Raw genomic sequence first — 13,382 nt, 5'->3', positions numbered from 1 at the left:
AACACGTCATAGACACCTCACCTTCACTACTGGAACTTCAACATTATGCACTCCATACTGTATATAAATACCACTGTTTTGCACATACCAACCTCTGTATATTTTATATATCTTATTTTGTTTACTTTATTTCATTTGTAAAACATGTATATACACACTATATACACACATGTAGAAAAACATATTTAGTATACACATTCAGTAATGTATATACCTTTATATTGTACATATATTTATTACTTTTAGATTAGCCATTTTTATATTTTGCTTGTTTTACGTTATTGTATTTTTGCACAACTCTGTTGCTTGTGAAGCTCGCACACAAGAATTTCACTCGCATGTACTGTACCAGTGTACCTGCACATGTGACGTGACAATAAAAGTGATTTGATTTGAGTATGCATAACATAAAGGTAAACCGAAGACTTAACCTAAACGAGCTTTATTGGTCACATACATAATCATACAGAGTACAAACATGCAGTGAAATGTGTCGTGTTCAAGCTGCAGACAGGGTGCCGAAGTAGCCGCGCCATTCCAGGGCTTGGTGTTTGGCATGGGGGGCCTAGCCAGGACCCTTACTAGATACTGGGAGGGAATTGAACTTGTGACTTCCACACTATCCAGCTGCCGTTTTAAACTTGTGTTCATGTTATGACTTGGATGACTGAGAACCTTCACAGACATGTTCATGTTGGTGGCAGGCAGTTGTAAGGCTGATCGATTCTGATACAATACATGAAAAACAATCAGCATTTACAGTCTTTGCACTACCTACCTAGTTAGTTTTGTTAATTTATGTTGTAAATTTATGTTGCATGTAGCACCTTGGCCCTGGAGGAACGTTGTTTCGCTTCACTGTGTACAAACTGTATGTGGCTGAAGTGACAAAGCCAACTTGACTTGAATCTAATAAAGTCTGCACACAGTTTGTTGAAACGTCTTAAACCAGTGCACGTGGAACCAAATTTGCTTTGTGACTTTTCAAATGTAAATAACTTGTGCAGACTAATCCCATTTCAGCCCCTCAGGCCGCATCTACAAGTTGCTTTACCAAAAGGAAAAAAAAACAAAAAAAAACAAAAGGTCATATAGTTACATAACTTTTTAAATTTCCTTTAGTCTACTCTTGCCTCTACTGGTAAAAATTACATTTTCCCAAGAGTAGTGCCAGTTGTTTCATAAACTTCAAGAAAACAAAAGAAAAAAAACAAACAAGTGTAGTGTAAGGATATTAAAGAATGTGGCGAAACCTCTTTGGCTTTCTGAGGCCCTCAAGTCAGTTACTTCGGGCAATCAGTTTTTTATTTCACTTTCAGGCAATTGGTTTGCATGTTATATCAAAGTAAGGGTAATTAATCCGATTTTACAGTGGAATCGTCAGCATCCATTTTGGATCCGTGCTAAAACATGAGGAACTTCTGCAAAGATTAAATTCTCTGACAGGCAAAGCAGGGAGGGGGAGGGGGGGGAAAAAAAAAAAAAAAAAAAAAACACAACCACACACACACACACACACACACACACCCCCCCCCCCCCCCCCCTACAAGAACATTTCAAATCATTAGCAAAGCACTTTTATTAAATTAGCAATGAATCAATAAAAACACAGCAGATATCTGCCAAACATTTACAACCAAGAGAATTTTTACTGCTAAACAAAGTTAAAAGAACATAACCAGTCTGTAAACATGCACATTAACTATTGTAATGAGTAACCCTTTCAGAAGTAGGTCCTTGTGTAAATCAGTTTACTATTCCACTACAGGAATCCTAGGGGTCTTAAACAAGCATAACAATGAAATGTTTCTCTTGTCCTATGAGGATGAGGCAAATAAAAACAGTATGCAGCTGCCTTCAATGAACTCTCATGGACCAACCGTGCAGATAATGCAGCTGGTGGAAGAAAAAGCTTGAGCGTTGGATGTTACCCACCTGAACACAAAAGAAATGTTTCAGTAAAAAGTGGAGCAAATAGATTTAATGTTTACTGCTCAGACTGTATAGCAATGATGCTTCTTTTTCTGACTTGAAGAGTTTTACAAATATCAGCAGTGGCTAAAGCATCATAAAATAAAATAATGAGTCGTGTAAGGCAGTACTTTGTACAACCCAACTGTCCAATCGCTTATGTCGATTTCTAGCAAGAATTTAACATTTTGTTTAAGAACTGCAACCAAAATGGTTTGACAATATGTTTACCACTTAGAATAAATTCATATTAATGAGATGTTTGATATTTAGAGATTCTGAAAAATAGTGCTGTCCATTTTTATATTTAGTTGTTTATATAGTTTATGTCAACAGTATTTAGTTGATATACTAACCTGTTGGTTTTTGTGTGGTATTCTAGGACATTTCTGAGGCACTGTGCCCCTAGTCCCTTGCCTGCCAGCACAAAAATGATGTCACCGACAGCCACACATTTCACTGTGAGGCTTCTCCACGGCATCCTTGAGGCAGCATGCCACTTGTTAATGGTAATATCATAGTATTCTACTGAGTCAAGTCCACCTGGAAAATAGGGGGGGGGGGGGGGACCAAAACCCAAAACAACAACCATGCATTATACAGACCTATTAGCTATGGCCATCATGATATGCTACAGTAGTACTTTGATTCCTTAACACTGTAATAGTTGTTTTCTTTACCAGTTGACCCTTCGCCTCCAACAGCATAGATCTTGTTGTCGACAACCACTAGCCCATGGTTCTTCCTGGCAACCCTCATTTCATGCAATTTCCTCCACCTTTGAAGGTTGTAGCAGAAAAGAAATACAGTGTAGAGGAAAAAATAAAAAAAAAATTAAAAAAATGTAATGTGTGTTCGAGAGTTCTATGACTCCCTGAATAAGCTTTTGAAAATCCTGCTGAATAAATTCCCTTAAATATTTGATAAGGACAACCTTGGTGCCAAAAACTGATGTCCAAAGCAAAGCGTCAAAAACCCTAAAGTTCCCGGAATTGTCATTGAAATCTGGTTCGAAGTTAATCTCCAAATTGCACTGTTAAAATGCCCAGCTTCAAAGCAGAAATAAACTGGTTTACACCCACGTACAAAAACTATTCTATAATTAGTTTCTTTGTGCTAGCAGTTGTGTGGGGCGATTAACATTTATTTTATTCTTTTCAACCAGAACACTTTGAAGGTTAAAATCTGTACAAGACTATGACTGCTTTGACATGAAGCCTTGAAAACCACCAATGGTTACTTATGCTATGTCCCAATTAAGGGGCTGCATGCTTCGGAGGCCGCATTTGGAGGCAGTTTATGTCACACCCAGGCAATGAAGGCTGCTCCAAATAAGTCCTTCATTTCCCTGGATTTGAAGGATGGGTCGGGTATATGCTTCGTGGCCCAAACTATCCCAGAATTCATAGCACAGCCCAGCCAATTCCAGTTTCCAATAATGGCAGAAGCCAACTAGTTGTAATACTATGCTTTTCAATACTTTATTATAATAATGTTATATATAAATACTATAAAAATACTTTTCAAACATGGCAATGGCAGAGGAGCCTAGCTAAAGAGTTTGAAATATTACTCTTTCTGGGTCACAAAATAAACTTAACATATTTTCAGGCGAGAATGTAGGTGTGTCAAGTTCAAATGTCCGCTCGGTCTATCAAGACATCACATATTTGCAAAAGTGCTCTGACGTTTTCAGAGGACTGTTACCTAACAGCTCGATAGCTGACCAGGTGGTCAAGGCTCACTAGCGCCGGCGAGAACACCGGACTCCCCGCACAGTCTTTCACTACTCAGTTTAAACATACAAGTCACTTAGATAACTTGTTATTGTTTGGCTTTTTTCAGTGTTTTGTTTCTGAGTAAATCAGTTTGGCTGATATTAAAGTTACAGTTTTTACACAGCTGAATAAATGTCAAACAGAAACTGATTAAACAGAAGTGTGAGATGGTAGAGAATTTACTCCAATGCCCTGTTATATTTTAGATAGCAAGGAGCAGACGGCTGAGTTTATTAAACTCCACTTAGGCAGCGGTGACGCAAATCTAAAGGCTATACCATCCGATTTCACAGCCTCGCACTTCCAGCCTTCTCGGTCTTCAGTGGGCCCGGCCCACGTAGACTGCGAAAGCCGGGTCCTCCGAAGGATGCAGCCCCTGAATTGGGACACACCCAGTGGCATCTACCAATCCTTGAACCTTCAGTTCATTTTGTCATTCCCCTTGCTCACCCCAAAAAGTCACAGCTGATAGCTGCCCCATCCCGAGCCTGGTTCAGCCAGAGGGTTCTTCCTGGTTAACGGGAGTTTTTCCCTTCCCACCAACTCTCTCCACTATGGTAGGATCTTTACCATATAAAGCACTTTGAAGTGACTGTTGTGATATATAAAATAAAACTTTAACTTGACAGAGTTTGTACCAACCAATCATCCTGCTTCTAGTATTTTATTAGCTATTACTTAGGACTGGCCATGTAGCCATACAACCTGGGGATGAGCTTACCAGCAATCTTGATAACGTATCAATTATATAATTCTATTATATAAATATAATCAAACTAAAAGTTCAGAAAACGTTACTTTCTGACCTCGAATTTGGTCAAGATTTTTAGAAGATGCATTAGGGTATTATTTTGAAATCCCATGTTTTCACAATTTTGTTGTCCTTGCTGACCACCTGCTGGGGTGACTAAAAGATCCATTGTGCACTGGGAGAAACCTGGAAACCATGTATTTTTACATGGACTCCACTGTTGCAGCTAACCACAAGTGGCCATTACAACAATGGTAGTTTTGTGCTCAATTATGCAAGATTTATAGTTCAGCTGCCACTTTTTTGGGGGTGGGGGGGGGAATTCAGCAAAATTCCAGACCAATGCAGGAACACCACGCACAATCGCCAGTCAGTCATGCAGGCTATGTATGGATTCAATAAAGTGGTATACATTTAGCTTTAATTTTGCTAACCTCCTGATGCCCATTGATTCATACACCTCCTTTAAAAGCAAACAGCACACCTTCTTTAAAGCACAAAGTCCCAGACATAGCGAACATACACAGACAAACAAAGCAGAGTACAAAGCTGTAGTGACTCACTGTTGTGTGCTGGGGTCATAGACCTCACAGTTCCTTAGGACTCTACCAGAAACACCGTTGCCAGTCATTCCTCCACAAACATAAATGAGCCCATTGGCCTCCACTGAGGCATGACTAGAGCGGGACACTAGCATGCTGGTGTTGACCTGCCATGACTCTGTCATTGTGTCATAACTTTCAAAGAGGTCCACAGCTGACCCACCTGCAAAAACACTACATATTATCAGAAACATTTGCTTGCAGAAATGTCTAGAAACTTTCCCCACTGATAACCACCTATAATAATGGTGGAATGGTGGCTTTACAATGCCACTATTCATCCACTCTCACATTCACACACACTGGTGGAGGCAAGCTACTGTTGTAACCACAGCTGCCCTGGGGCAGACTGACAGAGGCGAGGCTGCCATATCGCGCCATCGGCCCCTCTGGCCAACACCAGTAGGGTAAAGTGTCTTGCCCAAGGACACAACGACCAGGACAGAGAGCCCGGGGATCGAACCGGCGACCTTCCAGTTGCAGATACGCTTCCCAACCCCCTGAGCCACGGTCGCCCCTATACTACATTCATAGCAAAACAATACCAATTCACTGCCCACAGTCTCTTCGAGATACACATCACCATGCATACCCGCTTCTGATCCTCCAGATGTGAAGATCTTGCCCTCAAAAGCACACGCAGACATGTTCTCACGAGGTGTTGATGGCCCTGGCCTGGAGCATCTATTCCTCAGAATGTTATAGAAGTCTGTGTGTTTGATGTGAAAGCTGTGTGAGCCACCTAAAATGCACCCCACCCTATTCCAGAGGACAGCTGTGGTATTCTGGCGTTTTGACAGTTTGAGGTTGATGCTCATCCAGCTGTAATCCTGCATGGAAAGCAATACCAACACTTGTAATGATTAGAACAGACCTGCTATTGTATGGAACCATCCATCCATTCACTTCCGCTTATCCTTTCCAGGGTCGCTGGAGCCTATCCCAGCTATCATAGGGCGAGAGGCAGGGTACACCCTAGACAGGTCGCCAATCTGTCGCAGGGCCAACACACAGAGACAGACAAGCATTCGCACTCACAGTCACACCTAGTGGCAATTTGGACTATCCAATTAACCTATCCCCACAAGCTGCATGTCTTTGGACGGTGGGAGGAAGCCGGAGTACCCGGAGAGAACCCACGCAGACACGGGGAGAACATGCAAACTCCACACAGAAAGACCCCGGCCTGATGGTGGAATTGAACTCAGGACCTTCTTGCTGTGCGGCAACAGTGCTAACCACCGTGCTGCCCTGGTTGTATGGAACCATTTAAAGAAAACAAACAAAAAAAAAAAAAAAAAAACCACACACACACACACACACACACACACACACACACACACACACACAAAACACAAATGACAAAAAAAACAAAGATTAACCACATCTTTATTCTACTAATGTGCACCACTATTTAGCCCGATTTACTGTTTGTTGCTTCGTGCTCATCTTCTCCATCTTATTTCCCCCTAACCCTCCACCACAGATGGCTGTCCTGCCTTGAGCTGGAAGTCACTTTAACAGTTTTTCCTCCTTACAGTAGGTTAAAGGTAGCTCATATGTAATCAGCGGCATTCCTCTACATTTACCTATAAATAAAAATCAAGCAACTGCTAAACAAGCCCATACCTAAACAATATTACACAGTCTGGAGTGAAGCCCCTGTGGCTAGAATTGGTAAATATTTGTTGTTACCTTGGGGTCAAAGTAGTAGCAGTGGTTACCATCAAACAGACCAATGCAGTTGTCGTACTTCTTCCGACGTGGTTGGCTGACCTCTCCAAGGTCCCACATTGCACCTTGGGCAAAAGCAATCAGTTTTTTTTGTGAGGGAGTGAGTGAATATATCCATCTACACAGTGGAAAGCAATATCGTGAATGTCTTAAACTTGAAATTGAGTGCAAGCTCTCCTTTTTGCTACTCACAGGTGATCATCTGGAAACAGTGTGGGTTGTCCTGGAAGAGCGGCTCAATCTTTACAGTTTCTGACAGGAAGGTTTTGGGGACCAGAGGTAGGCGAACGCACCTCAAAACATCCACAATATGCTGTTGTCTACTTGAGATGTTATACTTTAGCCAGTGCACTGCAGCATCATAAACCTGAATGGAGCAACATGTGGAAACAAAGGCTTTCCACAGTGTCTTTTACTTGCTTTAGTTAAATTTCAGGTCTAGTTTGATTTCAGTTAGCTACTTTTTTTTTTTTTTTTTTTTTTTTAAAAATACCAAATTTTAGTCAACACTGTGATACCTGTGTCTCACAGTAGACCGTGAGTTTGTCCTGGTGCAGTAGATGTGTGAGCTGTGCAATGTCCAGATGTAGAAATTCATCCAGTCTGCACACATCAGTAAAGTGGAGATAGGAAAACTCCTCTGCTGCTGCCTTCAGCTCTGGACAGTTCATGTGGTCTGCGAGTACTGAAATACCTGCAAAAGCACAGAACAGGAATCACTCAAAGAAATCCAAACTGGCAGGTCTGCGTTTCTGTTGTTACCCAGGCAGTTTGTTGAATCGATCTGTCCAAAAATGAACTTCACACACATCATCTTCACTGGTTCAATCTGGTACTGGTTGGCCACATTCAGCAATGACTCGGCATTAGTACTGTCCACTGTGATTCTGGGACATGGCAAAACACAAAGTATGAAAAAACAAAACAAAACCATCCTTTATCACCATATGATGAGTGCACTACAAAGTCAGATTAATGCATTATGTTGAGGCTTTTTGGTTTAAAAGTGAATAGAAATGCCATGTTTTCTCCGATTCTTTTATTTACAGCATGTGTTTAGAGCAGAGGTGGGCAATCTCAGTCCATGAGGGCCGGTGTCCTTGCAGGTTTTAGATGTGTCCTCAAACCAACACAGCTGATTTAAATGGCTAAATTAGCTCCTCAACATGTCCTGAAGTTCTCCAGAGGCCTGGTAACGAACTAATCATGTGATTCAGGTGTGTTGACCCAAGGTGAGATCTAAAACCTGCAGGGACACCGGCCCTCGTGGACTGAGATTGCCCACCCCTGGTTTAGAGCCAAGCATTTAATTAAAAAAAAAAAAAAAAAAGTGCTTGCTCTTAATCCGATGTATTTGTCTGACAGAAACATTCTTCCTTATGCCTTTATCTGCATCAACCCAACAATGATCACGTTTAAGTTCTTGTGAAATATCTAAGGTTTTCATTCCTTGGCCAAGCACTGAACTATCTATCCGTCCCATCTATCCTATTGAACCTCCATCCATTCACTTCCGCTTATCCTTTTCAGGGTCGTGGGGGGTGCTGGAGCCTATCCCAGCTGTCATAGGGCGAGAAGCAGGGTACGCCCTGGACAGGTCACCAGTCTGTCGCAGGGCTAACACAGACAAAATCATTCGCACTCACATTCACACCTATGGGCAATTTAGACTAATCAATTAACCTATCCCTACAAAACTGCATGTCTTTGGACGGTGGGAGGAAGCTGGAGTACCTGGAGGGGTACACACGCAAACACGGGGAGAACATGCAAACTCCACACAAAAAGATCCCGGCCTGATGGTGGAATTGACTCAGGACCTTCTTGCTGTGCAGCAAGAGTGCTAACCACCGTGCTGCCCAACTATTTCACGCTTTTCATCAGAAGAGAGATCCTTTTTCTTTCCCATATTGCTTGAAAATGGTGGTCTGCTAATAATGTGGAACATCCTTCTTTAGTAGTTTTTCCTTTAATTGGGCTCACCTGGTAAACTAATAGTCACAGTTGTCCGAGATTAATTTCAGTGATCCAAAGAGCCCTGAGACACAGTGCCATCCATGCGTTTAATTGAAAAACAACATATTTAATCTTTATGACACTTAAATACAATTTGCATAACAATTTGGAACACTGCGTTCCAAATTGTTATGCAATTTAGGGATTATTTTGTGCAGAAGAAGACTCGTGACACGTCAAACATCCCATTTTATGTGAGTGCACACAGAGTCTGAAGCAGAAAGCTGGCTTAAAAGGAAAAAAAAAAAATGCTTTTAATAGCTACCATTGTTATACCCATTACCACTGACTGGTTTTAGGCTTTGTCAAGACAGTTAACACAATCAAAGCCTTACTGGGTTCAACTTGCTTCACAGTATAGCCCTGTTTTAAACACTTACTGTGAGGTATAAATATATTCAAGCAACAGCTCAAGGATCTCAGGCTCAACACTCCTGAGCTCCACCTCGGGAGACACCGACTCCTTCATTCTGTCTGAAAGTGAAAAGAAAAACAAAACAAAAAGCATTTCCAATTAACAGAACTACATCAATAGTCACACGCGTTTCAGAAATTAGCCATCTTTGCTGAAATAAACCATTGAGCGTTTGTGTTTGAAGCAAAATGCAGTCTATTTTATTACATGAAATATATTGTGAATTAACAGTCAGGCAAGCAAAACCATAGTAGATTTACCAATATTTCTTCAACTGATCACAGTGTTACTGAATTTTAGTCTTTACAAGATATTTAAACTTTGGCTTCTTTTTCTATTTTACTCAACCTAAGGGATGCTCCTCTGATGTTTCTCTAATAATAATAATAATAATAATAATAATAATAATAATAATAATAATAATAATAATACTACATTTTATTTGAAAGCGCCTTTCAAAACACTCAAGGTCGCTGTACACAGTAGAGTAAAAAGCAACATAAAAGCAAAGAGCAACATAAAAGCAAAGAGTCTAGAGACAGTTTTGTAGTAAGACCTCAAGGCAGAGTATTAATGTGTGTTCTTTTGTGTAGTTGTGTGTTACCCTTACTGGTGAACATAAGTCTGAAGACATGGCTGGCTGCAGCTAGCACTGCTCTGTGTGCTGCAAAGCGTTTTCCCTGAACCACAAGGGTCACATCACAGAGGCTGCCCTGGAGAAAATCAGTCATCAAAGAGGTGTACTAGGTAGCAGGTTCAACACTGTCAAACTTTCCTTGCATTAGCTGGCTACAGCTAATGCGACCTAAAGCCCCAGTCAGATTATCAATGTAGGGACACCAATTATTTAGCCAGGTAAATCAGAGTTTCCTGTGTTACTTTTGTGACACAGAAAATTCCGACCTTAACATCAGTATGCGTTGCTAACCCATTAATCTTGCTTTGTACTACAAAGCACAAGAACCAAGACAGGGGAACAACCACAGTCATGCCGTTTGGCAGCATTAGAAGTCTACAGGCTTTTGTATTCTTAAACACCCACCTGTTTTCTCACGTGGTTAAGGAATCCCATGTAGTTGGTCAGCCATGTATGCTCTCTGATGGCACTTTTTCTGTTATTTTTCTTGGAATTTGATGGAGAGGCCATCACCCCACTTATGTCAGCACCACTGTCAGAAGACATGTTTCAGTACATAGTTTCTCTCAAACTCCTCCCCTTCTGCTGCTCTTGAACCAGGTGAGCAACACTCAAATTTCCTCATACATGCAATATCGATATCACAGATCTCAATATCAAAACACTGGAACTTGCTTTCACAGTACTCCTGGGCCACTTTTTACTTCCATTTCTGTTTTATGGATGCAGGAGCTTGACAGGTCACAGAGAAGGAGATGCCCCAACGACATGAAAAGTGAGAAATTCTGGAGAGCACTTTCCAATAGCTTTGTTTCCTGTTCTGGCTTCATTTATCCCCCCTCCCTTCAGTGCAAACACCCATAGTTCAGAAGAAGACTGAAGGAGAAGAGTGGCTCTAACTGCCTCCAATACCAGTATAAATGACAATGGATCCCAACAAACAATGCAGAAAACAATTAACCAGTTTTTCGGGAGATGTTGTGCTGGGCGACTTTTCCACAACATCTCGGGGCCATTTAAATCAGCTGGGTAGTGCCAAATCCTAATTACATAAAGAGCAATAAAATAACCAGACATCACCTAGCAAAATACTTCTAATGTTAAGTTTTGCTATGTTTGATTGGGTAGGACCTTCAAAGAAAAAAGGCTACACAAACAATTGCATATTAGCTGGCATGCTAGCCATTGCTAGCATGTCAGCTAACTCTAACTGGCAGACAAAAGAAACAGATGGCGGAATACAGGGCACGCGCACCACAAAATTGCGACTTGGTGGTGGCTTTAAAAAAAACCCAAATCAGTTACCTACCTGCACCCGGTCTCTCAGATCAGGTGCAAGAAGCAAGCCCACTTTTATACTACAGGAAGTCCCGCTTTGTAAGGGTCAAGGCCGTGACCTTGGGCGTTTCTCAATTCTCAAGTACGCGAGTACGCGTACCCGCCGAGAACGCGAGCACGGACTCGCGATATGTACAATTGGAACACCTGCGTACGTGATGATGTCACAGGTCCGGAGTTTTTACTGCCGTCCCCTCTTAATTTAACTGTGAGTAACATGTTATGAAGCTTAACCCTTAGATGCACACCCCACGGGTTGTTTTTCTTCAAAATCTTTAAAATGAAAAGTTGTAATATATTCATATTCCAGGTATTCCTCATAAAATATGTTTGTAACATGAGGCCATTTGCATTTTTATTTATTTTTTCATTAATTTAAAAAAAAATGCAGTTTTTGTATCACTACCCCACTCTTCCACAAGTGGGGTCAAAAATGACCCCAAGTAGTTCCTATGGAATCTTCTATGAAACTTTCATTCTTAGCAACTCTGACTGTCCCACTTACACTTCTGATGGATCAAGAGTTCATTTTTACACAGTAACATACATGATTTATAGTCAGGTCTGCACATAAGTGGTCCGAAGGTGCACATTCACTGTCAAAATAAAAGTATTCCCTGAAATTCAGAGAATACACACTTCTTTTGCGGTGGAGGAACACCAAAGTAATTGCTTACGGAGCTTGCTTATTCAACATCTTTAAGAGTTCTGAACAAATGTCTGTCCTCCTCCAGAACATCTAATGTACGCAAACGAGCGTTCCAACTTCTTATCTGGTACGCGTCTTTTATTTTGACAGCGAATGCACACCTGCGAACCATTTATGTGCAGCCCTGTATATAGTGTCCTGTGCATTTCAAACATTGTCCTTTATGATGGTTTTTTTTTTTATATCAAAAGTAACATGGCTGCTAAGAGGCCAGCTAGGATCCCTGTGAACCTTGGCCTACAAATGATCCTGGATGGATGGGATGAAGAGCCCATCAGAGGCATTTACTCAGAATCTGACATCTAAGATATAGAGGACCCAGACTATTGTCCCCCCCACTGAACAAGGCCAGTCAGATACAGAGGAGTCCTCTGAAGAGGAAATGGATATTGAGTCTAACAGGATGAGCCCCTCTTATTGCTCTAGCCACAATATTCTGAATTAGTCGGCCAGGGCTTGCACCTGGGTTTAGTACTGTCTCCCCAATAGATGCATGGAAGATGTTGATGTCTGATAATATAATAGAAGAGGTGCTGTCATACACAAACATGGAGGCACGAAGAGTAGCCACAGACAGGGGAAAAGAGTGGAAAAATGTAATCAAACTTAAGCTCATGGCCTTCATTTGATTGACCATTCTTGCAGGAAGTGAGAAGAACTGGAATGTACCAGTTGGTGTGTTTTTTGGGAGTCATCTGCATAACCCATTGTACAAGGCCACTATGTCAATTCAAAGATTTGAACATATTCGCTGTTTCTTGCACTTTGATGACAAGAGGACCAGAGCCTACCGACTGAAAACAAACCACATGGCAGCTTTCCGCTACATATGGGGCCTGTTCCTGGTCAACTGCAGACTGAAATTCATCCTCAGTGATTGTGTTACAGTGGATGAACAACTTGTGCCTTTCAGAGGGAAGGCCCAGCTTCTGCAGTATATGCCGAGCAAGCATACAAAAGTGATACAAGTGATACAAAAACTGCAATTTCTTAAAATTAATGAAAAAATAAATAAAAATGCAAAGGGCCTCATGTCACAAACATGTTTTATGAGGAATAACTCAAATATGAAAATATTACAACTCTTTGTTTTAAAGATTTTGAAGAAAAACAACCGAGTTTATAGCAAAATGCACTGTTTCTATTTGGGGTCATTTTTGACCCCACTCGTGGAAGAGTGTAGGTATTGGTAGGTTGTGCATCTAAGGGTTAACTTTAATCACAGCCAAACCGGTTTACTCAGGAACAAATAAAACACTGAAATAAACCAAACATTAACATTTAGAAGTGATCTAAGTGACTTATATATCATTTGTAACCTCAGTAGTGAAACCTCTATTAATAAAAATAGTGTACATGTACATACGTGTACATACCTTAATAAAAACAAGCAGGTGAGATGTTAGAACGCTTTTATTTCTATTTTAGTGG

The 13,382-nt window shown here is 41.0% G+C and overlaps 1 protein-coding gene across 2 annotated transcripts; it reads right to left on the bottom strand.

Moving 5' to 3' along the window:
- Positions 1 to 1,561: 1,561 nt before the first annotated feature.
- Positions 1,562 to 11,364, bottom strand: LOC100702314 (kelch-like protein 7). 2 transcript variants are annotated; one of them, XM_019350258.2, is made up of 13 exons: positions 11,214 to 11,364; positions 10,310 to 10,436; positions 9,878 to 9,980; positions 9,233 to 9,326; positions 7,599 to 7,723; positions 7,355 to 7,530; positions 7,029 to 7,203; positions 6,798 to 6,901; positions 5,695 to 5,932; positions 5,064 to 5,265; positions 2,652 to 2,749; positions 2,328 to 2,514; positions 1,562 to 1,935 (listed from the first exon to the last, which is right to left on the bottom strand). In XM_019350258.2, the coding sequence occupies exons 2-13, from the start codon at positions 10,412 to 10,414 to the stop codon at positions 1,869 to 1,871; spliced, it is 1,674 nt and encodes a 557-aa protein (XP_019205803.1). In that variant the 5' UTR covers positions 10,415 to 10,436; positions 11,214 to 11,364; the 3' UTR covers positions 1,562 to 1,868. The 2 variants fall into 2 exon arrangements, with proteins under 2 accessions (XP_019205803.1, XP_019205804.1); XM_019350259.2 differs by lacking the exon at positions 11,214 to 11,364 and having other exon boundaries at positions 9,878 to 9,975.
- Between the last annotated feature and the right edge of the window lie 2,018 nt (positions 11,365 to 13,382).

This window comes from Oreochromis niloticus, linkage group LG20, assembly GCF_001858045.2.
Source record: "Oreochromis niloticus isolate F11D_XX linkage group LG20, O_niloticus_UMD_NMBU, whole genome shotgun sequence".
Lineage (NCBI taxonomy): Eukaryota > Metazoa > Chordata > Actinopteri > Cichliformes > Cichlidae > Oreochromis > Oreochromis niloticus.
Note: the sequence above shows the minus strand (reverse complement) of the source record. Positions and strands in the feature narration are given on the sequence as shown.

What these genes read in the sequence shown, in the direction of transcription:
- LOC100702314 (XM_019350258.2), bottom strand. Translation starts at nt 10,414, where the DNA reads ATGGCCTCTCCATCAAATTCCAAGAAAAATAACAGAAAAAGTGCCATC. An exon ending in CGATTCAACAAACTGCCTGG is followed by an intron (nt 7,531 to 7,598) that starts GTAACAACAGAA and finishes GTGCTTTTGCAG; the next exon opens with GTATTTCAGTACTCGCAGAC. An exon ending in TATGACCCCAGCACACAACA is followed by an intron (nt 2,750 to 5,063) that starts GTGAGTCACTAC and finishes CAACCTTCAAAG; the next exon opens with GTGGAGGAAATTGCATGAAA.